The sequence below is a fragment of the Trypanosoma brucei genome, chromosome 2 (assembly GCF_000210295.1).
Source record: "Trypanosoma brucei gambiense DAL972 chromosome 2, complete sequence".
Lineage (NCBI taxonomy): Eukaryota > Euglenozoa > Kinetoplastea > Trypanosomatida > Trypanosomatidae > Trypanosoma > Trypanosoma brucei.
Window position 1 is genome coordinate 343,185 of NC_026735.1, and position 25,564 is coordinate 368,748.

Here is a 25,564-nt window from a genome sequence, read left to right on the forward strand (position 1 = left end):
TCACTAGTTCATACAGCTCCCTAAAGTCTAACTCCGTCTCAACTCTTTCCCCACTCTTACACATCGAATAGTCTTTGGCAAAATACAAACCTTTGGGAGTCACACCTCCACAAGAAATTAGTTATAGCTAGTCTTCCTCCACTGTGCAGATTATGCATCCTTATCAATTGCCTCGGCTGATAACTTAAGTTGACAGCGTAATTGAACTATCCGTCTCTGTTATGAGTCCCTGATGGCAGTACTCGTGGTTTCCATAGGAGGGGGAACGACCCGTCCCAATAATCCAAATTTGAGGGGTTAAAGGGTAGTAAAATACATTACTTTCATCAGATGAGAGACACACGAAATGACTTAAGGGAGCGAGAGTGGCATTCTGAACCTGTAAAATGTGTACCTTGCCTGCTTCTTCATGCCATGAAATGTAAATATATCCCAAACATTCAAGTCTGCTTTGTCGATATATTTGTCACAGAAGTTTAGTGGGTTACATGGTCTGTGTGAACTAGGGATCGGAACCTCTCAGGTGGCAGTTTATTGTGGTGTAATGTATGCATGGCCGCAGTGTTGAATACCATTCCTCATATCTACTCGATGAGTTCAGTTTTGGTGAGTTAGCCTATGATTATCTCCTCGATTTTTTATCTCGGGGTTTAGTAGAGATGGACACATCGAAAGTTATGGGGGCGGCTGTTACCTGTGGGAGCCCTGTTATAAAGTGGTGAGTACTGTGCCTCTTTTATGGCTGCTGTCAGACAAGCATTTTGTTTTGTGTGGAGACGAACTTTCCTCCATTTGCTTTGGAGGGACGATTTAAGTAACTGCTGGTTTCTGTTGTGCAATAGAAACGTGAGAGGCAAAGTGGGTCTGTTGGAGTGTAATTATTCTTTTTGGGTGCGTCTTCATTACCGGGATGTTGGGAATGCTGATTACTGCTGTTTCCACTGTAGTGAGGCGAATAAACAGCTGCAAGTGTGTTTCGGATCCCTTTAGTTTTTAGTAAATTCTTTTTCGAATATGTGAATACCAAGCATACACATGCGCATTAAGTTTCAAGCTAATATTTGTAACTCTGGACCTTTCACAACTTGGGTATGTATGTAACATTGTAAACTGCTTTGCTTCTTTTCCGAAATAATTTGTGGAAGAGTTCTTGATAAGACTGAAAGGTGGAATAATATAAAAAAATGATGAAGTATTTGCTGGTATTTGCAATTATTGCCACAAGAATCCCTGTGTTGTTGGCGACTAATGGTGGAGATAAACATGTGAAAGCTAACAAGAAGTTGACGAAAGAGGGAGCAGCGGCACTCTGTAAAATGAAGCATCTTGCTGATAAAGTTGCAAAGGAGAGATCACAAGAGTTGAAGGATAGAACTCAAAATTTTGCTGGTTATATAGAGTTCGAGTTGTATAGAATAGATTATTGGTTGGAAAAGCTGAACGGTCCGAAGGGGCGAAAAGACGGTTATGCTAAGCTGTCTGACTCTGACGTTGAAAAAGTAAAGGAGATATTCAACAAGGCAAAAGATGGAATAACTAAGCAACTCCCTGAGGCAAAGAAGGCCGATGAGGAAGCTGAAAAACTACATACTGAAGTGAAGAAGGCCGCGGAGAATGCACGTGGACAGGATCTTGATGACGATACGGCGAAGTCCACTGGCTTGTACAGGGTGCTGAATTGGTACTGCATTACTAAAGAAGAAAGGCACAACGCTACCCCTAACTGTGACGGAATCCAATTCAGAAAGCATTATCTGTCGGTGAATAGAAGCGCTATTGACTGCAGCAGCACCGGCTATGAGGAGAATTATGATTGGTGTGCGAACGCGCTGCAGGTGGCCCTAAATAGCTGGGAGAATGTGAAGCCAAAAAAATTGGAGTCAGCCGGGTCGGACAAGAATTGCAACATCGGCCAATCTTCCGAGAGCCATCCGTGCACCATGACAGAGGAGTGGCAGACTCACTACAAGGAAACTGTCAAAAAGCTAAAAGAACTCGAGGGTGCGCACGAGAAGGGCAAGAAGGCTCATGATGCTATGTTGGGTTACGCTAATACCGCATATGCTGTGAACACGAAAGTGGAACAGGAAAAGCCGCTGGCAGAGGTGATAGCGGCAGCTAAGGAAGCAGGGAAAAAGGGCGCGAAAATTATAATACCCGCAGCTGCCCCAGCAACACCGACTAACAGCACGAAAAATGAAGATAGTGCTCCAACCGAGCATGTTGATAGAGGGATTGCAACAAATGAAACACAGGTGGAAGTTGGTATTGATGCTGACTTTGACGGGTTGCTGGAGGCTGCCGAGGCTGCAGAGGTAACGCGTGGACATCAGAAAACAGCAATGATTATATTGGCAGTCCTTGTACCTGCCATTATTCTTGTGGTTACGGCCGTTGCATTCTTCATAATGGTGAAACGAAGGAGGAATAACTCCCAGGATGTGGACACCGGAAAAGCGGAGGGTGGGGTTTCTAGCGTAAAAGTAGTAATGTAGACTCACCTTCACTCTTATAGGAATGTGCAGGTTTTTTTCAAACAGTGATTGTAAGTAAGGGAACTAAAGAGAATAAAAATGACAATGAGTTGAATAAAAGTATATAGATTCATGAGATAAGGAAGAAGTTCTAGCAGCCTTTTCGTTGTTTTTGTTTTGTGGTAATACCTTACCTATGCTTTTTTAAAAATAAAGAATTGACACAATAGAGCAAATATTTTCACTTGAAGAAACCGTTGTTGATTTTCTCTTCCATTCGTAAATCCAGCTGATTGTTTGGAGCATCCATCTCTCACACTGTACGTCATCATGGCTACAAGCTTCATGAAACTGCCACAACCGTATCATACAGGGGAGCGCTATGCAAATTAGCAGGTGTTGAGCTACAAGGGATTAATCTATCACCACCTCAAAGGTTGTGTCAGTTGGAGTTGCTGATCAGTCGTGAGATCAACTGGCTGGCAGCAGTCCTCGAGGAATGGGAAGAAAAATATATGCTTTTGACATGTGTGCCGTACCGTGGTGTTGTGGACGCGTTTACAACCCTGCTCAGGACAATTAAGCGGCACCTGGAGACAGAGAACAGTTCAAAGGACAATGAAAAGGAGTGGGATGCGTTGCTGGCTTTTAGCATTACTGAATTTCAGGTGGAGGTTATGGAAATCGGAAAGGGTAAGAGTTACTAGCATTTTTTTCTTTTCTTCCTACCTGTACATTTAACTTTTTTTCCTCTTTTCTTTATGGTGGTATGTCCTCTTTTTTTTGTCACCCAATGGTTAAATTACCATGCGGTGACAAAAAACAAAGACTCGGTTTTCGAACTCATTGAAAGTAATAGAGTACGCATACCTAAAAAAAAGTGTATGCGGAGTGGATTATGTATTCTCATGAAATCAATCATTCAAATATCTAATGCAAAGCGCAAAAAACTGTACGACGGAAATTTTTTTAATTTTTGCGGTGCCTCTATAAATAACTCCTTCACTAACCGTTATTGCTCGACGTAGCATCACTAGGTAAACCTTTATGCGTTCGTCTGCTTTCAATGCGCTAGTTCATACAGCTCCCTAAAGTCTAATCCCGTCTCAACTATTTCCCCACTCTTACACATCGAATAGTCTTCGACAAAATACAAACCTTTGGGAGTCGCACCTCCACAAGAAATTAGTTATAGCTAGCCTTCCCCCACTGCGCAGATTATGCATCCTTATCAATTGCCTCGGCTGATAACTTAAGTTGACAGCGTAATTGAGCTATCCGTCTCTGTTATGGGTCCCTGATGGCAGTACTCGTGGTTTCCATAGGAGGGGGAACGACCCGTCCGAATAATTTAAATTTGAGGGGTTAAAGGGTAGTAAAATACATTACTTTCATCAGATGAGAGACACACGAAATGACTTAAGGGTGCGAGAGTGGCATTCTAAAGCTGTAAAATGTGTACCTTGCCTGCTTCTTCATGCCATGAAATGTAAAAATATCCCAAACATTCAAGTCTGCTTTGTCGATATATTTGTCACAGAAGTTTAGTAGGTTACATGGTCTGTGTGAACTGGGGATCGAAAGCTCTCAGGTGGCAATGTATGGCGGTGTAATGTATGCATGGCCGCAGTGTTGAATACCATTCCTCATATCTACTCGATGAGTTCAGTTTTGGTGAGTTAGCCTATGGTTATCTCCTCGATGTTTTATCTCGGGGTTTAGTAGAGATGGACACATCTAAAGTTATGGGGGCGGCTGTTACCTGTGGGAGTCCTATTATAAAGTGGTAAGTACTGTGCCTCTTTTATGGGCGCTGTCAGACAAGCATTTTGTTTTGTGTGGAGACGAACTTTCCTCCATTTGCTTTGGAGGGACGATTGAAGTAACTGCTGGTTTCTGTTGTGCAATAGAAACGTGAGAGGCAAAGTGGGTCTGTTGGAGTGTAATTATTCTTTTTGGGTGCGTCTTCATTACCGGGATGTTGGGAATGCTGATTACTGCTGTTTCCACTGTAGTGAGGCGAATAAACAGCTGCAAGTGTGTTTCGGATCCCTTTAGTTTTTAGTAAATCCTTTTCCGAATATGTGAATATCAAGCGTACATATGCGCATTAAGTTTCAAGCTAATATTTGTAACTCTGGACCTTTCACAACTTGGGTATGTATGTAACATTGTAAACTGCTTTGCTTCTTTTCCGAAATAATTTGTGGAAGAGTTCTTGATAAGACTGAAAGGTGGAATAATATAAAAAAATGATGAAGTATTTGCTGGTATTTGCAATTATTACCACAAGAATCTCTGTGTTGTTGGCGACTAATGGTGGAGATAAACATGTAAAAGCTAACAAGAAACTTGATCAAGAAGGTGCCAACTTGCTCTGTAAAATGAAGCATCTTGCTGATAAAGTTGCGAATAAAGGAGGAGAAGACCTAAAGAAGAAAACTAAAGGTTTTGAAGATGACGTACTTTTGGAGGTGGAAAGAGTGAATAATTGGTTGGAAAAGCTGAACGGTCCGAAGGGGCGAAAAGACGGTTATGCTAAGCTGTCTGACTCTGATATAGAAAAAGTGAAGGGAATATTTACTAAGGCAAAAGATGGAATAACTAAGCAACTCCCTGAGGCAAAGAAGGCTGGTGAGAACGCTGAGAAACTGTACGATGAAGTGAAGAAAGCGGCGGAGCATGCACGCGGAGTGAAAGTGAGTGACGAAACGAACTCTAGTGGCCTTTACAGGATTTTGGATTGGTATTGTTTTAAAGAAGGGGAGAACGCGGGTAAGAGCGACAACTGTGATGGCGTCAAGTTCAGCGAGCATCATGGAACGCACAGAAGAAGGAATGTTATTGACTGCGGTGACGAGAAAGCGAACAAATATGGGGATGCTTCATCAAAAACATTGGAAGACACCTTGAAACAATGGGAAAGCAAGAAACCGCAAGCCGCAGGCGCAAGCGGTGGGAATGACGTGTGCAAAGCCACCGCATCTTCCGAGAGCCATCCATGCACCATGACAGAGGAGTGGCAGACTCCATACAAGGAAACTGTCAAAAAGCTAAGGGAACTCGAGGGTGCGCACGAGAGGGGCAAGAAGGCTCATGATGCTATGTTGGGTTACGCTAATACTGCACATGCGACAAACAGGAAAGTGGAACAGGGCAAACCACTGACAGAGGTGATAGCGGCAGCTAAGGAAGCAGGGAAAAAGGGCGCGAAAATTATAATACCCGCAGCTGCCCCATCAACACCGACTAACAGCACGAAAAATGAAGATAGTGCTCCAACCGAGCATGTTGATAGAGGGATTGCAACAAATGAAACACAGGTGGAAGTTGGTATTGATGCTGACTTTGACGGTTTGCTGGAGGCCACCGAGGCTGCAGAAGTAAAGAGCAGACATCAGAGAACAGCAATAATTATATTAGCAGTCCTTGTACCTGCCATTATTCTTGTGGTTACGGCCGTTGCATTCTTCATAATGGTGAAACGAAGGAGGAATAACTCCCAGGATGTGGACACCGGAAAAGCGGAGGGTGGGGTTTCTAGTGGAAAGGCGGTAATGTAGGCTCACCTTCACTTATAGGAATGTGCAGGTTTTTTTCAAACAGTGATTGTAAGTAAGGGAACTAAAGAGAATAAAAATGACAATGAGTTGAATAAAAGTATAGAGATTCATGAGATAAGGAAGAAGTTCTAGCAGCCTTTTCGTTGTTTTTGTTTTGTGGTAATACCTTACCTATGCTTTTTTAAAAATAAAGAATTGACACAATAGAGCAAATATTTTCACTTGAAGAAACCGTTGTTGATTTTCTCTTCCATTCGTAAATCCAGCTGATTGTTTGGAGCATCCATCTCTCACACTGTACGTCATCATGGCTAGCATGCTTCATGAAACTGCCACAACCGTATCATACAGGGGAGCGCTATGCAAATTAGCAGGTGTTGAGCTACAAGGGATTAATCTATCACCACCTCAAAGGTTGTGTCAGTTGGAGTTGCTGATCAGTCGTGAGATCAACTGGCTGGCAGCAGTCCTCGAGGAATGGGAAGAAAAATATATGCTTTTGACATGTGTGCCGTACCGTGGTGTTGTGGACGCGTGTACAACCCTGCTCAGGACAATTAAGCGGCACCTGGAGACAGAGAACAGTTCAAAGGACAATGAAAAGGAGTGGGATGCGTTGCTGGCTTTTAGCATTACTGAATTTCAGGTGGAGGTTATGGAAATCGGAAAGGGTAAGAGTTACTAGCATTTTTTTTCTTTTCTTCCTACCTGTACATTTAACTTTTTTTCCTCTTTTCTTTATGGTGGTATGTCCTCTTTTTTTTGTCACCCAATGGTTAAATTACCATGCGGTGACAAAACAAAGACTCGGTTTTCAAACTCATTGAAAGTAATAGAGTACGCTTACCTAAAAAAAGTGTATGCGGAGTGGATTATGTATTCTCATGAAATCAATCATTCAAATATCTAATGCAAAGCGTAAACAACTGTACGACGGAAATTATTTTTATTTTTGCGATGCCGCTATAAATAAATCCTTCATTAACCGTTATTGCTCGACGTAGCATCACTAGGTAAACCTTTATGCGTTCGTCTGCTTTCAATGCGCTAGTTCATACAGCTCCCTAAAGTCTAATCCCGTCTCAACTATTTCCCCACTCTTACACATCGAATAGTCTTCGACAAAATACAAACCTTTGGGAGTCGCACCTCCACAAGAAATTAGTTATAGCTAGCCTTCCCCCACTGCGCAGATTATGCATCCTTATCAATTGCCTCGGCTGATAACTTAAATTGACAGCGTAATTGAACTATCCGTCTCTGTTATGAGTCCCTGATGGCAGTACTCGTGGTTTCCATAGGAGGGGGAACGACCCGTCCGAATAATCCAAATTTGAGGGGTTAAAGGGTAGTAAAATACATTACTTTCATCAGATGAGAGACACACGAAATGACTTAAGGGTGCGAGAGTGGCATTCTAAAGCTGTAAAATGTGTACCTTGCCTGCTTCTTCATGCCATGAAATGTAAAAATATCCCAAACATTCAAGTCTGCTTTGTCGATATATTTGTCACAGAAGTTTAGTAGGTTACATGGTCTGTGTGAACTGGGGATCGAAAGCTCTCAGGTGGCAATGTATGGCGGTGTAATGTATGCATGGCCGCAGTGTTGAATACCATTCCTCATATCTACTCGATGAGTTCAGTTTTGGTGAGTTAGCCTATGGTTATCTCCTCGATGTTTTATCTCGGGGTTTAGTAGAGATGGACACATCTAAAGTTATGGGGGCGGCTGTTACCTGTGGGAGTCCTATTATAAAGTGGTAAGTACTGTGCCTCTTTTATGGGCGCTGTCAGACAAGCATTTTGTTTTGTGTGGAGACGAACTTTCCTCCATTTGCTTTGGAGGGACGATTGAAGTAACTGCTGGTTTCTGTTGTGCAATAGAAACGTGAGAGGCAAAGTGGGTCTGTTGGAGTGTAATTATTCTTTTTGGGTGCGTCTTCATTACCGGGATGTTGGGAATGCTGATTACTGCTGTTTCCACTGTAGTGAGGCGAATAAACAGCTGCAAGTGTGTTTCGGATCCCTTTAGTTTTTAGTAAATTCTTTTCCGAATATGTGAATATCAAGCGTACATATGCGCATTAAGTTTCAAGCTAATATTTGTAACTCTGGACCTTTCACAACTTGGGTATGTATGTAACATTGTAAACTGCTTTGCTTCTTTTCCGAAATAATTTGTGGAAGAGTTCTTGATAAGACTGAAAGGTGGAATAATATAAAAAAATGATGAAGTATTTGCTGGTATTTGCAATTATTACCACAAGAATCTCTGTGTTGTTGGTAATTGGCAGTGAGGATAACCGTGTTCCAGGAGACAAGAAGTTAACGAAAGAGGGAGCAGCGGCACTCTGTAAAATGAAGCATCTTGCTGATAAAGTTGCAGAGAAAGGAGCAGAGGACTTGAAGAAGAAAACTAAAAATTTTGCTGGTTTTATAGAGTTTGAGCAGGAGAAAGTTGATAACTGGTTGGAGAAGCTGAGAAACCGGAAACAGTATAGCGACGGCTACGCTAAGCTATCTGATTCTGACGTTGAAAAAGTGAAGGAGATATTCGACAAAGCAAAAGATGGAATAACTAAACAAATTCCAGAAGCGGAGAAAGAGGCTAGAGAAGCTGAGAGGCTGTACGATGAAGTGAAGAAGGCGGCACAGGATGCACGCGGACAGGATCTTGATGACGATACGGCGAAGTCCACGGGCTTGTACAGGGTGCTGAATTGGTACTGTATCACCAAAGACAACAACAAAGATATCACCCACAATTGTGACGATGGGATCAAATTCAGAGATCATTATCTGTCGGTGAAGAGAAGCGCTATTGACTGCAGCAGCACCGGCTATAAGGAGGATTATGATTGGTCTGCGAACGCGCTGCAGTCGGCTTTGAATGACTGGGAGAATGTGAAGCCAAAGGAAGTAAAACCAGAGAGCGGTGGTAATGACGTGTGCAAAGCCACCGCATCTTCCGAGAGCCATCCGTGCACCATGACAGAGGAGTGGCAGACTCACTACAAGGATAGTATATTGAAGTTGAAAGAACTTGAAGATGCGCACAAAAGGGGAAAGGCGGCTCATGATGCTATGTTGGGTTACGCTAATACTGCATATGCTGTGAACACGAAAGTGGAACAGGAAAAGCCGCTGGCAGAGGTGATAGCGGCAGCCAAGGACGCAGGGAAAAAGGGCGCGAAAATTATAATACCCGCAGCTGCCCCAGCAACATCAACCGATAGCACAAAAAGTGAAGATAGTGCTCCAGCCGAGCATGTTGATAGAGGGATTGCAACAAATGAAACACAAGTGGAAGTTGGTATTGATGCTGACTTTGATAGTCTGCTGGAGGCCGCTGAAGCTGCCGAAGTAAAGAGCAGACATCAGAGAACAGCAATGATTATATTAGCAGTCCTTGTACCTGCCATTATTCTGGCTGCGGCGGTTGCATTCTTCATAATGGTGAAACGAAGGAGGAATAACTCCCAGGATGTGGACACTGGAAAAGCGGAGGGTGGGGTTTCTAGCGGAAAAGTAGTAATGTAGACTCACCTTCACTCTTATACAAATGTGCAGGTTTTTTTAAAAAGTAAGGGAACTAAAGAGAATAAAAATGACAGTGAATTGAAAACAGCTGCATAGATCCGTGAGACAGGGAAGAAGTGCCGGCGACCTTTGCTTTTCTTTTTCCTTTTTTTCACTACTTTTATGGCCGTCCGTAAGGCGGTCTATAGAAAGGTAACGCCTTTCTGCGGAACGGTTTCCCACGCCGTAGTTGTTGTTTCCACCTTGCTCATCGTAAATGAGTGTTTCTACCGGAACTAACTGTCATGTAAACTATAAGCTTCTTCACCTCTTGCTAAACTAGGAGTTTCATGTTGCGACAATAAGCACATCCCTTGACGCACTCAGTGTTCTTTCCATACGGAAGTTGCCTGTGGTTTTCAATCTTTGAGAGGTATTACCTTGTTTGTGGAATGTGGACCGGAGGGCGGTGGCGGAGACTGGTACCGGAAGGCCATTTGGCACTGTGTCTACCTGGTGGCGTCGTAGGGGGCACCGGGTAACGAGGCGAGGGCGCGATGTGGAGTCGCCTTTTGGGTCATGGGGTGTTTGTTTTACCGGGAGACATGGCTCCTTTTTTCGTCCGCCTCCACCTGGACTCTTACTTCACGCTCTGCTTTCGCTTCTCATGTAACGCAAAGGCGCGGGGGCATTATGTACGGTGCCGCAGGGGGTGGGTTGCTGGGCACATTCGTGTTCACATGACTGGCGCAGTTCCGTTAAGCTTAGAACGACCAACGCGGCTGGCATCTTCTCAAAAGAGCGTGGCGTTGGGGCGCTCCCCCGAATTTGCTCGGGAAGGTAATGCAGTACAATTTCTTCATCGTGACGAGGCGGGTTGTCTTCGGTCTCTTTGCTGGCTCACCGATGTGGGCGTACAGTCTCGTCCTTCCCGAGGAGAAGTTTTTCGTGCAGCACTGACCTCTCTGGACAGGGAAATTTTACCACTCGTCAGAGCGCCGAAATGTAATGCCGTCGAAACTTCCGGAAAGCAAATCGTTACTACTTGAGGGTAAGGCGGCGAGACCCCTCTCCTCTGTTTTATTGGCTGTGGTTGCGTTTCCTCCACCACTCTTGGCGGCTTTTTTTTCCACTGCATCTGTGAGCCCATTTTTTCCCCTTAGCTCCTTCGGCGCGCCATGCTGCAGCTGGCGGTCGACAATTTTTGGCAACCAATCTCTAATCTTCTTTGGAAACGATTGTTGTGTAGCCCGCTAAAACCCTTCAGCGCGCTCTGTTAGCAGCGCATCTGCAGCTAAACATAGCTCCTCTTTACAACTTTCGGTTCCAGCGCACGGAAGGTTAATTGCTTTTTCTGACATTTGGGAGCCGCACCGTGCATTTGTCTTCTCAGGCCTCTGAGGTTTTCGAGACGCAAAGCTGTTCCTCACCCCGGAGATATCACAACCGCTGATGCGGTGATGGATCCCCCATGAGCACTGCTTTGAAGCTTGTCGAGGTCCGTTTTCCTTTTTCTTTTCGGACGGGTGCCTGAATTCCTGCATGTGGTTCCTAAAGTTGGGGAAGCGCTTATTGGCGCTGTGTGCCAGCGGTCGTGTGTAGTTTGCGCATTCATTCGTCCCGTGAGCGAGCCCCAACGTAGCGGTGGGATCGTTGCAACAGAAGAGGAAGAGAAAGAGAGCTTGAAAGTCTATTCTAGGGCGGATATTGTTCCGGGTCTTTTCCCAAGAGCTTAACCCTCCGGACACGCATTGTGTACGATTGGTCTTTGGACGCGAAAGGGTACGTTCAGCAAGGCCGCTCATACGGAACGCCCAACCAAAACGTTCCTGTTTCCGTCAAACCATTATGGAAAAGAAATTGCCAGTAGTTTGAAAGCATTTAACCAATGCAACACTTCTCACTCTTTTTCTTGAGTCCCCGTCTTTTGGCGATATCTCCAATCTTACGCGGTGGTTACACTTGCACTTCCCCCTTTAATCCTTCAACCACACTGATTTTTCCTCTAATAATTATTAAGCACTACCTTAGCATAAGCAAGACCATCCGCTACCAGGGGTAAATGTGTCCTTGGCGACTTTTTCCCTACCCGCAGCATCCCCCCTTTTTTGTTTCAAAACCGACCCAAATCTATTTAAGGTAACGGAACAGCGCATCAGTATACGCGCATGTATATATGCCCCTTTTTAAAAATCCATTCCTTCTGCCGCTGACCGAACAACACAAGGGTAGGGGACCGGAAAAGAAAGAAAACCAAACCCTCCAGAGACAGTGGGGGCCTCTTTAACAGGGCAAGGCCGCTGTTTACCGCAATAAAATCCTCGAAACAAATTTTCCACGGAGAAGCTGCTTTGCCGCCTTGTGTCAGAAATGGCGGTGAATACTAGGAAGAAAAGAAAAAGATGTGATGGTGGGTCCTTTCCTCAGTTACACCATTTCCACTCTCCTTGGATATCCCTGAACCCTCATTTGATGTTGTTGTTGTGTCAGCAGGCACCCCAAAATCATCTTTTGGAGGGCCAGCCAAGCCCCGGGAACAAAACGAGGATCCCATAACAACAATAACAACGGAAGGAAGCAGGCAGCCGCTATGACCACTGTGTCCACGAGACTTTCCTGAAGTCCATAGTGTTGAAGAACCATGAACCGATTCGCAAACACCGCGCACCACGGGCAGCAGAAGACTTCCGTGCCCATACAACATTTTTCGAACCCATGACAAACACAGCATGAGCACTGGCCACACATACCACCAAAGCAGGTGTATTGTTGAAAGTCGCTTAGTAGTAGCGCTTCCCGTTGCGCATAAGCACAAAATATGGTATCAGCACAGGAACCCAAGCAAAAGCAGCAATCTTTACAAGGGGCGGTGATCATTCCTGTTTCCCACTCATTTTCGGACCCCGGCGCACCCGACGCTCCATCACCAAACCCTTGGCCGGGAGGAACGTACGTTGACTTGGGAGGTTGGGGATATCCCTGGCCTGGTTTTGAAATGTCAACTTCACCCACTACAAGTGCCATTTCAGTTTCCCTTCCCCCACTTGGGTAGCTTTGGGCGGGGTTTTCAGACATGCAGCGTACTCTTGATTTTAAATTACTAACCACTGGTTGTGCAGAACCCGTAAGTGAAAAAGGCGAAGCGCTTTTACCATTTTCAGCAGGGGCGAACGGACCAGTGGTTTTATTAAATTGCGACTGGAAGAAAAAGTGACGTCACCAACCCGCTGACGAAACGGCGCGCGGACTATTCATTCTGAGATGGTCCGGAATTACGCTGAATAGTAAAAACAGCGATGGCGTACCTGGAAACGGCGTGTGGGTGTCTGCAGTGCAGTGCGGATCAACACCGTGCGGTATCATGATATTCACCACAGTTCCAAACGAATTTATATAAGGGAGTGCGTATGGAAAAATCCGGCGCCAAGTTTACAGCATTCTAGACGGTGTTAAAATTGCCCTCCTTTTACACGTTGACACAACTGTGGTATCAGCATCACTTTTTATGGTTCCCTTTACTCCGCCACAAAAGCAACTGCGCTTCTTAATACCGTAAAACGTTATAACTCCTTCTCCTTTCTCCATTGTTTGCTACCTCCCAATCACATGCCACTAAATCGTGGCGCAACCTTCTCCCCATTTTCCGGTATGTCACTTCGCCACATCCAAATAAACTGGTGCATTTTAATTTGTGGCGCCACATGTCTTTAATCAAATGTACCCATTGCTTCATTCCAAACAACATATGTGCGCAAATACGTCCCTCCCTTTTCGCGTTTGGCGGCGGAAATGGCAATATTCCCTTCTTTTTTTCTTTTCCTCAACACCAACACGCTCCACCCCGTAAGATCAAAATATTTCTTGTAAAGTCAAAACCATAATCCACCAGCTCCAATTGCTTTTACCGGTGTGGCGGCCGTTGTCTTTCCCCCCTCGTGAGAAGCGGCACCATCGGGGAAGTTTTGAAGGAGATGTGATGATATCGTGCATTTGAGCTTCAGTGCAAAGCGCAGAGCAGACAAACACACACGTAAAAGTGGTAAACATTGTTTTACAAATGAGACATCACTAAACCTTTCCTTTCTTTAGCGTTGGCACTTATTGAAACTTAAAACTGACAATACACCTTACATAATCCCTTTACGACTCCATTTCCCTTGTCGGCTGGGTAGTTTTTTTTTTTTTCCTCTTTCCCTCTTTTTGGAAGCTTCATTCCTCTCACCTATCGGAGTGTTTCACCTGAATCAAGATGAGTAACCGGCATTATTCCTTCAGGTGTTCTGTGAAGTCCCTTAAACGGGATCCTATTATTATTATTATTACAGTTAACGAGTCCGGATAAATAACTTCCCTTCATTGTTAGCGCACCTTCCCTCCACTATCCATCAGAATCAACAACATTTAACAACAACTGCAACGCACCTCGCTTTCCAACACTCAACTGTTGAGAGTTTTTTTTTTCTTTTCCATCCTTGAGGCTTTAGCGTGTTATGAAATCGGGTCCGCTCAAATTGCGAGGCTTAAATTACCATTTATTTATTTTGCCCCCGTGTATGCAATAACATATGCAAACCACCACGTATAGCCGGATGGAAAAAAATGATAATAATAAAATAAGGCGACATTATCCGATAATTACGCACCATTTTCTCTTTACAATATCATTGGGAGTAAATTGTGCTCTCGTATGCGCGGCGAGATTACGAGACAATAGTGAAGTCAGAAAAAAAAAAATAATAATAATATAAACATGTTTTACCGGCAAAAGAAAAAAGCCGATTTAAAAGGAAATGTTTGTGCATTCCCTTACAGAAGTGAGGAATTGGAGGGGGGGGGGGGAGGAATTATTGAGTCCGGTTACTGTTTTTTTTTTTTTAAATTAAATTAAATCTAATTTAACTTTATTATCCCCCATTGGAGTACATTCACCTTCAGGGTTACAAATATGAAGTGGAGGCGCAAACAAAAACATACCTCTGGTTGAAGTCCGCGACTGATACATTTATATTTGACCCCCACTTTTTTTTTTTAAATCCTGAGGAAAAAAAAAACTCAATAGTCGCTTATAATTCAATACAAAAACCTTTTTTTTTTTTTAAAGACGCGAGTTGCAACATTGCGGTTGCGCATGGAGAGGCTTCCAAAAGTTTGTTTGAGCTTACGGACGCGTGTATTTGTGGAAACTTTTGCATTTAAACTAAAAAGAAATAAATATATATTTCTATATTTATATATTTGAGCTTATGTAAGCAATTACCTTTTTTATATTCATGTACAAATGGAGGGGAGAGGATGGAAGAAAAAAAATAAAAAAAGAAAAGAAAAGAGAAAATACCTGTGACTAGTAATTAAGCAAAAGGAACCATTCACAGGATCTGGTAAATTAAAATAACAGCAGAAATAGAAAGAAAAGGAAAAAAAAAAGGAGGAATTAAAATGGGTTCGTGAAGTTAATCTACCGTCCTGTTGGGTTTCGCTGTTGGACTCAACCCTCACTGTTACAATCATTAAAAGGAAAGAAAGAAAAAAAAAAAGAAAAAAAACAAATACGAATAAATAAAAAAATTTTTGTACCGTTTAATTAATAAGCAGAAGTGAGTCGAAAACGTTCGCAAACAAACAAATAAATAAAAAGATGAGAGAAGCGAAGAGGGAAAATTAAAAAAAAAATCAAGAAAAAAAAAGAAGAAAAAGGAAAAAAAAAAGCCCCCATCCGCTTTTTCTCTCCCTGTTTCCCGTCACTAAACATTTCCGTCCATTCCGCATTCCATATGTATGAAATAAGTAGTTGGGAGGAGAGCGGGTTATGTGGAAGGACTTAAATAAAAATAAGTGAACGAATAAACATGCGAACCACCACCAAAGTTACCACAACCACAACCACAACTACAACCACAACCACAACAAAAAAAAAACAACAACAATAAACCAAGGAGGAAGGAGAAAAAAAAGAGAAACAACAAAAACAAACAAACAAACGACATTGCCGTCGAAACCCCCACATGATAATTTGGGAAAATGTGTGCGAGTACGCGAAGGCAAAAATCCCCATTGTGTATACCCTCCTCACCTCCCGCTGTAATGCAGTACACGGGGTAAATCGATAAATTACAAAAAAAAATAATTAAGAAAACATAAATGAAACAAATATACAAAAGATATAAATAAAATAAATAAATATATATATATGTAGGAGAGAACAGAAGTAAACACACACGAGAAAACAACAAAAACAACAACAATTTGGAACGTAAATCGACCGCGCCTTGTACATTTCATTTCAGCTTTACCGCCACTTGCATCGTCAGTTCCCACATGCGCATCTGCCAATTCGCACAAGCAGCCATGCAGGCGGTTAACCGACCCTCCGTGCGTAAATCAACATGTCCTAACCCATCCGTGTTGAGTGTGTAATAAATACATGATTGCTAAACGGACGAAAATGATAATAATAAAAATAATATTCAAACAAGTGGAAAATCGATGTTTTTCCTTTCCTTTACTTTCTTTTCTCTCATTTTTTTTCTCTTTTTCTCTTTTGTTGCGGTGGTCGCCCCCTTTTATTTAACTTAACACTCCCCTTCACCGGTAACTTTTACCAATTGGAGCCTAAATCAGCATTTCCCACGAGCGAAATTTTTGTCTTTCCACTGCAGCACCACGGGCGGAGGCGTTTCCGAGTTGTTGGGAAACAACTTCATTAAATATCCGTAATCCTTTTCCTTAATATGATGAACAACCATAGTTTTTTCTGTAACCACCTTTGACAAACGCCTCCTTAAATGACTAATGTAGTGGCATCTACCAATATCAGCCGTCACAAGGTCGCTATATCCCACCTTTTCCCTTAACGTCACGGCCACCATCACATCTTCATTAAACATCGCCATTTCACGGAAATCTTCTATGTTACTTTCCGAATAAGGTGTATTTACTAAACGCTCAAGTGGACTGTAATTTACTACACCATCTGCAACATCTCGCGATAATGTAACACAATATCCTGCTATAAATGGAACCCATCTGTCTACGAAAACTTCAGGTGTTAGGCCATACCAACCCATGTATAAACGATGTTTTGGCATTAATTTCAGGCTAGATAAATAATACGGAACTCTAATGAACAAATCATCATCGGCCTTCATTATATACGTTGCAGTTCCAAAAAAATTCGAGGCGAATTTGAGCCAAAAATATGTCTTTTTGCTCATTACCAGTTCCACCTCATTTCCCCAACTTTGCAACTCGCCGATTACCTTACCATTTGTTGAGGGTACATCAAACGTTGGGAGCACAATAATATCATGATTTTTTTGTGCCTCAGCCCTCACGGAATCGGAGAGGATGAAACCATTTCTCTCATGAGGGGAGAGAAGATATAATGGTATAAGATCGCCTGCGAAATCATTGCGTCTCGTGGCAACACCACCATATGTCCAACATGTGGATCGTTGCAACCCACGCCTTCTAAACCGCTCCTTGTTGTCTATTGAAGGTATGCCAGCTGCCACAAGATATTTGGAGCTCTCCCAGATTTTAATAGTTTTCTCGGGGACAAGTGTCAGGTACTCGTCATTATCGACTTCGGTTAAGTGCATCTGCTGACGCCTCTGCTGGAATGTTAGTTCTTTTCGTTTGGGTTGTTTATTTATCCAAGCTATGAATAGTACAGCAAACACAAGAAAAACAACCAATACGATGCGCTTCCTTCGTGTGGAGCCCACCATCTGTAAACCCTTCGACACCATTTTCCGGATCGTATACCTAAAACAAGAGATTAAATAACAGCAACAATAATAATAACAGCAATAATAATAATAAAATCATCACATAATGATTAATTGTGGTGCCGCTACAGAGTAGAGGGTATTATTTCCACCAACACCTCACCGCCTTACGACTTACTTTCGGGGAGGGAAAACTGGGGAAGGGGGTTAGGAGGCGGGCTAAGCACCTCTTTTTGTTTTGTTTTGTGTTTTTTTTTTCGATACGGACGAACTCCTTTTTGCATCCCCACATATGAGGGAGACCACGCTGCGTGAGGTGGAGCGTATAAGTAAAAAAGTAAAAAAATAAAATAAAATAAAATATATATATACCATTGATGCCTAATCGTTTCCCCCCTTCCCCAACTCAGCAACCTTCCCTCATCTCCCCCCATTCACGTAAGTGAGTTGTAACAGCCAATTTGCGGAAACCTCCACTTATACGTCCAGATAAGTTACACCAGCCATAGAATGGGTCATTCTCACAACATGGTGCTGGTACTTACGACATAAATAAATATATATATTCATATATACATAAATATATGTATACGTAAGTCCACTTTTATATTATCGCTGGGTCTCGTGCTCCCGGTTGCGGTGGAGCGATTTGTCCCTTCTTCCTTCCCTTACATAAACTCTCTACACGTGAATGAGGGGGAATGACCGCCCAAAGCATGAGTTAGTGTGCAACACGGCAAATGTGGATGATGTTCCTCACTCACTCACGCATGAGCAAGAACACACACACACACAAAAAAAAAAGAAAAATAAATAAATAAAAGCAAGGGATATAGAAGGGTATTCACGCCACGCGCACATTAAAGCGCTTACATATATTTGTGCATTTACAAGGGACTTATTTTATTGGCATCTACGAACGGGTACCATTTGGAGATTCCAGCTCCACAAACACTGGGTTGTAGGGGCAGACACTTACTTTCACTTTTCGCACAATGGGGACTTCCCCCCCCTCGTAAGTACTAATGATGATCATGGATGCCCAAAGAATGAATTGGCGAGGCTTGAGCTAATACATACACATACACAAACACACACACACACACACACACACACATATATATATATATATATATACGTATATATATTGTGTATACAATGTGAACAAGGGTAGCGAGAGAGGGCGCTTGGACCCCTCGCCTATAGCAACAGCCCTCAGTTTCACATCATGCTTTGATAAACCTGTTCGAATAAGCACTACAGCGACTGCCACGTCCTTTACGTGCCCTTCAAAAAGCTCAGGTAAGCCGCAGTTACTGGACTTCCATTTGCGGCTTTTCATCGTTGATGGCCACCCTTTCTTTCCCTTTTCAACTTATAGGGCGATCACTTGCCTTCACATGAGCGCAGACAAGGCAAACGGAACTGTGCATGTGACATACCAACCCCACATGAGAGCCAGAAACCAATCCCGTGCAATGAGCGGTGCTCGCAGTCTGTCATAGCGCATCCGTATCATTGCCGTAAGCAAATATGATAGCGTGAAGGCTGTTACAGCAAGAATAAACGGTACAACAAATGGTACCAACTCCCTTGCTATAAGTCCATCGCAGCAACTTTGAGGTAACACTCGATCCCATCGTGGCAACCACAGAACAGGGGAAACACCGCACAAAGCAAGCGCCAGAGAAGGCCATCGGACTTGTGTAGAAATGTTGACAGGGTCTGACACTTTGATGGAGAATACCTGAGGCGGTTGGCGCTTCACGCACGCCACGGCCACTGTAAACAATCGCAACGCGGTGAACTCCAGCAGCAACGTATTGAAGAGCATCTCAAAGATGAATATTTCCACTGCCATCACAGTGGAAACAACCAGCCACCAGTCATACGGCAAAGAAACGGCTGAGGTAAGAACGAATAGAGTGTATATAGCGGCAAAGGAGGAGCTAAGAGTTATTTTCACCCCAACTGGTGTCGTCTCCGGCATCACGGCGGCTGACAAATACCATAACATCCGTTCGATGACAACCAACAATAGTGGATGGAAAATATGTTCCATTCCCTTGTCAACCTTGATAGGCGCAATAATGGGTGGCGACAGCAACGGAAAGGCATCCAATAGCATGAAGGGTACAACTAATCTGAAACACCCGTGATATTTCGCTACCGCCGCTAGCGGGGCACTCAATGCCAGCACAAGCCCAGCGTCGTATATGAAAGCCAGTTTATCTGGACGGACAACTCGTGTATCCAAAACGGAAAACGAACCGAAACGTATCAGCACGACTACCCAGAAGATGATGTTGGAAGCCAGGGTAGACAAAGCTGGAGGAAGATCCCACCGCAGAGCCCGCGTCGGTGCACTTTCATTACGCGTACCGTAAGGCTCGCTTACCTCAAAATCATCACCGGCAACATTGTCGTGTGCGTGCTGTGAAATGTCATCTGAGGTGACGTAGCAGTGCATACGAGCGAGCCGCCGCTTCCGTTCACGATCCTCGGTGATTGAGTTTATGGTTAAGAAGAACAAGGCGGTCGGGAACAATGCAAATGGAACGTACACGTGCAAACCGTACGTCACGACATACTTTAACACATCTGTCAGGAGGCACGGGCACCTCCCCTCTGCATTGCAAAGCTTGTTCTCTTCGTGGTGAAGGTCGTTAAATACTAAAAACAGCACGTTTATTACCGAGGCCAAAAGTATTCCATACAGTATGAAGACGACGCTGCTTGAGTGGTGTAACCCCGGGTCATGCCGATCCCCATCGGGGTTACTTTGAAACCCATAAGCCTGGTAAAGTGGCTTCCTACCACGCAACTGCCCGTCGTACATGACAATACCTGATAATGTCGGCTGCAACTTTTGCGCCTGCTGCATTTCATCCACACTCGCAGTGTTTCTGTAAGGAGATCCCAATTCACTAAATGAGGGGAACACTGGCATTTCAAGTGCCTCGCCGGGTGTGTTGGTTAACACCGAATGTAGTGACGCCTGTGCAAAGTCCGTGCCGCTGCTCCAAACACGCGACGTGTTTACCCGCAGCGTCAGGTCGTTTGGTGAAGCGCATGCCATACCCTTCCGGTCAGCCCGGTCGGGGATACTCACTGGTGACAAGTCATGAGATGCAGTTGGCCTGTCTGCTATCGGTGGTTGCTCCGACACGCTGTTCAATGCGATATCAAGCCGTGAGCTGTATAATGAAAGAGGCCCTCCACTGTTTCTATACAAGCCAGCTATGAAATCGGCAGGTTCACTCCTGTTTTGATCAAATTGTGTTTCCAAACTTCTGTGATCCTCGCTATGGCTGTATCGCTCGACCCGGTAGTTCCCCATTCTATGATAGTCGCAAAAGCTTTGCCCGCTCCTATGCACGCTACTGTATACAAGGGAGTCGTCTATTCGCACGCAGTCATCCTCGTTAGAACGCCTGTTTGCGGTAAAAAAATCGTTGGGAGTCTCCATCAGAGCATTTGAACCGAACAACCGCTCCTCCAAGGGTTGGGAATAACCGGACAACCTCGCCGACCTCGCGCACGATGGCGTAGCTTCATCTACTCCGCGCGACTCCTTCTCTCCATGGGACCACTTGTTACCCGCTTCAGATCCTGTTTGAGCCCCGCTGTGATTTTGGTTTTTTTTTTCTTCGTGATGTTGCGTTCCATCACCCACGTGCATGTGGGCTCAATGTTAGCCTATGATGGATAAGGGCTTTCCTCCCTCTTTTCCCTCCTCCAGAGGGGAGGGAAACTGCGAGCGTGCGTGTAGACACACACGGGGCCGGCCTGCCAAACGAGGTAGATGGTAAAGACGTCCTCTAGAAGGACGAGGAGGTAATTATTGTTGAAGAACCTTCAAAATAATAATAATAATAATAAATGAGCACAAAGAGGAGAAAAAATAGAAAGAGACTATGTGGGCAAAGAATTGGAACATATATTCCACCATTCAACTGCGGCAGATCCTACCACCATGCAACGTATACAAATATAGGGAGAAGACATACCACGGTAACCGTTCCTTCGGTCACCGCAACTTACCTACGTGTAGCCGAGGTTTGATCAAAAAACGGAGCCAGACAAGTCCAAACTGTTGCTGGGCGAATCCTACCAGTTCATGTGATTAACTTACTCACCCTTCTTGCGCTCGCGGTGAAACTGCTTCCGTTGTGCGCGCATACGCATGATTTCCTTTTGAACCCTCGCAGCTTCAGTCATATTTGACCATAATTGCTCACCATGTGGGGCCGTCTCCGCAGCCGAATTCGTAAGTGATTGCCGACCCTTCTGTTGTTCTATCCATGCAACTCGCCGCAGGTACGACCGCACGGCGTCTCCACCAGTTCCTTCCGTCCCGCCAACTACTTCACTGCGACTCATGATGGATTCAGCCATAATTTCCCACTGCAACCGCTCTTCCACTTTCCCACTCCCAGCCACACCCCTGCTGGAGTTCTGATCGCCCCCGGGCGCTTTTTCCGAGCCGCAGGAGCCGTTGTTGTGCGCACCCGCTGAACGCATTCCCCCGTCTAGCGGCTTGCGAATAGCTTCCAATATCAAGCGGTCCTCCTCCTTGTGATGGGGGAATCCACGTTCCAGGCCGCTATCATTTTGTGTCGTCTTTCCCTCTCCGCCTTCTGCGGTATCGCGAGCACCTTCTTGGCTGTGGCTTACCGTTCCATCTCTATTTTTTGCATCCTTTCCCTTCTCATTGCCATCCGTTGTCTCCTTTTCTGGTGTTTTGCTTTTTTGAGCTGCACTTCGTAGCGCGGCTTCTGACTTACGGAGTTCGTTCTCCAACAACGTGAGGAAACTTAATTGTGTTGGCAGCGCTACCCTGTCGTCTATTGTCCGCAGAAGTCCCCCGCCATCGCCATTTGACGGCTCATCGTCAGTCCGCTGCCGTTTTTGCGGGTTGCTAAATATCACACCGCTGCCGTCCATTTCCGCTGAGGTTAAGGAATAAATGCGATAAACATCAGATCCGTAGCACAACAGATTACATTCCGCCCGCGGGTCATCTGGGCTTTCCTGGGCGTATGCGCGTGCTTTGGCGAGTAGAGGAAACTTTCGAAGCAGCAGTTGTGAGCCAACTCGACTCCGCACGTCACCTGAGGTGTCAGTTTCCCCTCCTAATTGTGGTGTTGCACTCATTCGTTTCCACACCAGCGCCACCGCCGCTACTGCTTGCGTGCTCCCTAAAAGTCCATTGAAAAAGGAAAAAAAAGAGAAACAAAGACGTGAAAAGGAGTCGGTTGGTGGACGATGAGGGGGAAAAGAAACGCCATAACCGATGCCATACACCTTAGGGACTTGTATAGTTACCGCAGTGCAGTTCTCCAATAATTTCCAACAAAGAAAGAAAGAGAGGAACCATGACAAATTACAATCTCACGAAGAGAGGTGCAGATTAAAATTGCTCCCCCGCACTCATACTTTTTTTTGATATTTTAAATTCTTTCTCGAATGTCCATACACAACTTGCGTTGAAGGAGGCAACGCACAAGACATTGAGACTGTGTTTTTGTTGCACTTTGCCCCGCGGTCAATAAGCCCCGACATTTTGTATAATATCCTTCTCTTCTCTTCTACTTTTTTTTTCTTTTTAAATACCTTTTGCCGATGTTGTTTCGACGTACTCATTCTTCTGTAAAGGGCGGGATGCCGATCTCGCGCCAATCCGCCAGGAGGTTTCCCTCCGACCCGAGTCCCATAACGCCGCTGAGGCCTCCCGTGGCAGTCGCTACAGCCGCCGCCCGTCGCATGCCTAAAGTTGGCGGGAGATTTGCAGGGAAGGCGAAACTTGAGGGATCATCGAAGTCAACGAGTAACTCCAACTTGGGTTGTTGGATGGTAAGCGTAGCATCCTCTAAATACCAGCGGCGATGAATGTAACGGGAGTCCCTGGAAACCATCACGACCTTTTCTTTTCTATCTCCCTCTCTCTCTCTCTCTTCTGTCTACTTCCTTTTTATCTTTCTTTTTGTGTGTGTGTGCGGACCCTTTTCTACTCCTCTGATTTTCTATTTAAGAAGCCTTTCCGTTGCGATCTCTGTAGTGGAGTTACGCTTGCAAAAACTTCTATCGACGGCACATGCAACGGATTACGTGAATGCGGAAGGAATGCCAACATAAGAAAGCAACATAAATATATGAATGCTGGGAAAATGCATATAGAACGGCAGCCCGCTGCGGAGCTACAAACAAATTATAGGCGCCAGCGGATACACAAAACGTCGCAGCACTTAAATATCTCGGCTATCTGACGGTGCCCAATTCCGTCTCTTTTCCCTCTCGTTTGCGGCAGCGAGAAAACAAAAAGTCATGGGAATAGAATACACCCTGGAGGAATCCTGCACCGCCTAAATACAAAGCCGCTCCGCTCAATAACGAAGAGGGCTAATGGTAGCAACGGATGGGAACGGATTTATGCCAATTGGTTGTCCAGTGGCATGCGACACTCCACAGGACCGGGCACATCATATGTGGGTAATTCAGTGTAATGTAACAGAAGGGGAAGGCAACATAACAAAAAAAAGGAAGAAGGTACACCATGTACCTTACAACAAATCCAACTCCCTCCACATTCTGAGGCCAATACCCATTTCCCCATGGGTACGACATTACGGCACGCACCCGAAAAAGTGGGGAAAAAATTGCTGCAAAAAGAAAATAGCAGCATCATACGGTCCGGCTCCACTTCACTCAAAACGGAAAAATAGTTAGGGTGAAGAAATCGGTTTGTATGAACAACATACGTGAGCGTATACACATATATATATATATATATTGCACAAACGCTTGTCTCGCTCACACTCGTTTCAATTCGACATCAATCGAACTGATCTTATTCATACCGCACCCACCCCTGCACTGTGACATTATCCTTTTCACGTACGGTACATGCCGTGCCATTGGGATTACATGACAAGTTAAGCACACGCGAGTAATTATGATACGGGCCTGGCCATGCTGCGTTTTCCCAGTTCTGTTCCGCTACAAACATACGATCCCCTGTCACACCCGCAACAACGGCAACATGACCGTATGGAAAGCCATTGGGTTGCCGTGGGTAAATCAACAAATCCCCCACACGCGGCTTAGAGTTTGCAGATGTTGCATTTCCGTTATGATATTTGAGTAATGGTTTCCGCTTTTGACCATTGAGCAGTTGAATATCTTTAAGATCCCAAATGTCAGCTGCTCCATCTACAGAACCAAAAGTGGCTGGTTGTGGTGTACCTCGAAGCATCCAATACCGTCGGGCATATTCCACGCATTGCCATTGCATACCATATATGGGTGGAACCGCATGAGGGTCCACGCGACCAGCCGGTATCCGTATGTCTTCCACCTTGACAGTGTTCCAAAGTTCTGCTGTGCAACTATCACTGTTGCAATTGCTCATAGCTGGAACTCCGTTGTAAATTCCCAACACATTACCAAAAGGGGCCGAGCAATTCTGTTGGCAGCCCACTGAAAGACTCCCAGTGTTTGTACTCACCGTATCTTTACTATTTTCCGCGCGAGGGACCTTCATAAGGCAGAGAATGATGACAACTCCCACAGCAAATGAGGCGCCTGCGTAAAGCTTATATGAGTCGAAGTTTCTTGCCTCACCCTCACGTTGTAAAAGAGGTCTGGCGGTGCCTGCTTTCCTCGCCGCCATTGCTTCAATTTACACGATACCTCGGGGGAGGGGGAGGGGCAAAATTAAACTCGATAAACAGGCGAAAAGGGAGTAATGAAGAAGACGAAGGAATTATTTGGTTTATGAACTGTGAGGCTGTATAAATGAACTATTATCCACTATTTCGTACCCCAATCACGCGTGTGCTCACAGCAGGTACTTTCTTTCCTTCCCCCCTTTTTTAGTTAATTTGTTTCCTTTTTACCTCCTAATTACGGGATGGAGTTTCTGTATTTGCTCCCGCTGACTTGTCAGTGAATGAGTATTTGGGACCTTTCAAAGCTGAATAGAAGAGCAACAAAACAAAACAAAACAAAATGTATAACTCACGAAAAGAAGTCACGTTGTGCGACGTAGCTCCTCAATTGTTTGACAATAATAGATGGCATCACCATATTAAGCAGCAGTAAGGAAATAAAAAATAATTTGAAGTAATAAAAAAATAAAGGTAGAAAAAATAGAAAAATAAAAATGTTTTCAACACCGTATCGCAGTTGCTTTACGTTTCGTTGCACCTTTCCTTTCTTTCCCCTTCCTGCCTCTCCACAGTTGTCTGTATTTTTATGCTAAATTTCGTCTACTTTTT

At 44.4% G+C, this 25,564-nt stretch overlaps 14 protein-coding genes across 14 annotated transcripts; 7 read left to right on the top strand and 7 right to left on the bottom strand.

The window, feature by feature from the left end:
• Positions 1–1,184: 1,184 nt before the first annotated feature.
• Positions 1,185–2,495, top strand: TbgDal_II1760 (65 kDa invariant surface glycoprotein, putative; the record flags this gene model as incomplete). Its single annotated transcript, XM_011773443.1, has 1 exon — positions 1,185–2,495. The coding sequence occupies one exon, from the start codon at positions 1,185–1,187 to the stop codon at positions 2,493–2,495; it is 1,311 nt and encodes a 436-aa protein (XP_011771745.1).
• Positions 2,496–4,726: 2,231 nt separating this feature from the next.
• TbgDal_II1770 (65 kDa invariant surface glycoprotein, putative) lies at positions 4,727–6,037 on the top strand (the record flags this gene model as incomplete). Its single annotated transcript, XM_011773444.1, has 1 exon — positions 4,727–6,037. One exon carries the CDS (start codon positions 4,727–4,729, stop codon positions 6,035–6,037), a length of 1,311 nt encoding a protein of 436 aa, XP_011771746.1.
• Positions 6,038–6,344: 307 nt separating this feature from the next.
• TbgDal_II1780 (hypothetical protein, unlikely) lies at positions 6,345–6,722 on the top strand (the record flags this gene model as incomplete). Its single annotated transcript, XM_011773445.1, has 1 exon — positions 6,345–6,722. The coding sequence occupies one exon, from the start codon at positions 6,345–6,347 to the stop codon at positions 6,720–6,722; it is 378 nt and encodes a 125-aa protein (XP_011771747.1).
• A 1,543-nt stretch (positions 6,723–8,265) lies between these two features.
• On the top strand, positions 8,266–9,579 carry TbgDal_II1790 (65 kDa invariant surface glycoprotein, putative; the record flags this gene model as incomplete). The annotated part of the gene is made up of 1 exon (XM_011773446.1): positions 8,266–9,579. The coding sequence occupies one exon, from the start codon at positions 8,266–8,268 to the stop codon at positions 9,577–9,579; it is 1,314 nt and encodes a 437-aa protein (XP_011771748.1).
• A 536-nt stretch (positions 9,580–10,115) lies between these two features.
• TbgDal_II1800 (T. brucei spp.-specific protein) lies at positions 10,116–10,607 on the top strand (the record flags this gene model as incomplete). The annotated part of the gene is made up of 1 exon (XM_011773447.1): positions 10,116–10,607. One exon carries the CDS (start codon positions 10,116–10,118, stop codon positions 10,605–10,607), a length of 492 nt encoding a protein of 163 aa, XP_011771749.1.
• Positions 10,608–10,811: 204 nt separating this feature from the next.
• Positions 10,812–11,363, bottom strand: TbgDal_II1810 (hypothetical protein; the record flags this gene model as incomplete). The annotated part of the gene is made up of 1 exon (XM_011773448.1): positions 10,812–11,363. One exon carries the CDS (start codon positions 11,361–11,363, stop codon positions 10,812–10,814), a length of 552 nt encoding a protein of 183 aa, XP_011771750.1.
• Positions 11,364–11,985: 622 nt separating this feature from the next.
• Positions 11,986–12,633, bottom strand: TbgDal_II1820 (T. brucei spp.-specific protein; the record flags this gene model as incomplete). Its single annotated transcript, XM_011773449.1, has 1 exon — positions 11,986–12,633. One exon carries the CDS (start codon positions 12,631–12,633, stop codon positions 11,986–11,988), a length of 648 nt encoding a protein of 215 aa, XP_011771751.1.
• Positions 12,634–16,172: 3,539 nt separating this feature from the next.
• On the bottom strand, positions 16,173–17,306 carry TbgDal_II1830 (UDP-Gal or UDP-GlcNAc-dependent glycosyltransferase, putative; the record flags this gene model as incomplete). The annotated part of the gene is made up of 1 exon (XM_011773450.1): positions 16,173–17,306. One exon carries the CDS (start codon positions 17,304–17,306, stop codon positions 16,173–16,175), a length of 1,134 nt encoding a protein of 377 aa, XP_011771752.1.
• Positions 17,307–18,681: 1,375 nt separating this feature from the next.
• Positions 18,682–20,967, bottom strand: TbgDal_II1840 (hypothetical protein, conserved; the record flags this gene model as incomplete). The annotated part of the gene is made up of 1 exon (XM_011773451.1): positions 18,682–20,967. The coding sequence occupies one exon, from the start codon at positions 20,965–20,967 to the stop codon at positions 18,682–18,684; it is 2,286 nt and encodes a 761-aa protein (XP_011771753.1).
• Positions 20,968–21,416: 449 nt separating this feature from the next.
• Positions 21,417–22,442, bottom strand: TbgDal_II1850 (hypothetical protein, conserved; the record flags this gene model as incomplete). The annotated part of the gene is made up of 1 exon (XM_011773452.1): positions 21,417–22,442. The coding sequence occupies one exon, from the start codon at positions 22,440–22,442 to the stop codon at positions 21,417–21,419; it is 1,026 nt and encodes a 341-aa protein (XP_011771754.1).
• Positions 22,443–22,718: 276 nt separating this feature from the next.
• TbgDal_II1860 (hypothetical protein, conserved) lies at positions 22,719–22,931 on the bottom strand (the record flags this gene model as incomplete). The annotated part of the gene is made up of 1 exon (XM_011773453.1): positions 22,719–22,931. One exon carries the CDS (start codon positions 22,929–22,931, stop codon positions 22,719–22,721), a length of 213 nt encoding a protein of 70 aa, XP_011771755.1.
• Positions 22,932–23,173: 242 nt separating this feature from the next.
• TbgDal_II1870 (hypothetical protein, unlikely) lies at positions 23,174–23,554 on the top strand (the record flags this gene model as incomplete). The annotated part of the gene is made up of 1 exon (XM_011773454.1): positions 23,174–23,554. One exon carries the CDS (start codon positions 23,174–23,176, stop codon positions 23,552–23,554), a length of 381 nt encoding a protein of 126 aa, XP_011771756.1.
• A 136-nt stretch (positions 23,555–23,690) lies between these two features.
• On the top strand, positions 23,691–24,014 carry TbgDal_II1880 (hypothetical protein, unlikely; the record flags this gene model as incomplete). The annotated part of the gene is made up of 1 exon (XM_011773455.1): positions 23,691–24,014. One exon carries the CDS (start codon positions 23,691–23,693, stop codon positions 24,012–24,014), a length of 324 nt encoding a protein of 107 aa, XP_011771757.1.
• Positions 24,015–24,135: 121 nt separating this feature from the next.
• Positions 24,136–24,957, bottom strand: TbgDal_II1890 (D-alanyl-glycyl endopeptidase-like protein,putative; the record flags this gene model as incomplete). The annotated part of the gene is made up of 1 exon (XM_011773456.1): positions 24,136–24,957. The coding sequence occupies one exon, from the start codon at positions 24,955–24,957 to the stop codon at positions 24,136–24,138; it is 822 nt and encodes a 273-aa protein (XP_011771758.1).
• Between the last annotated feature and the right edge of the window lie 607 nt (positions 24,958–25,564).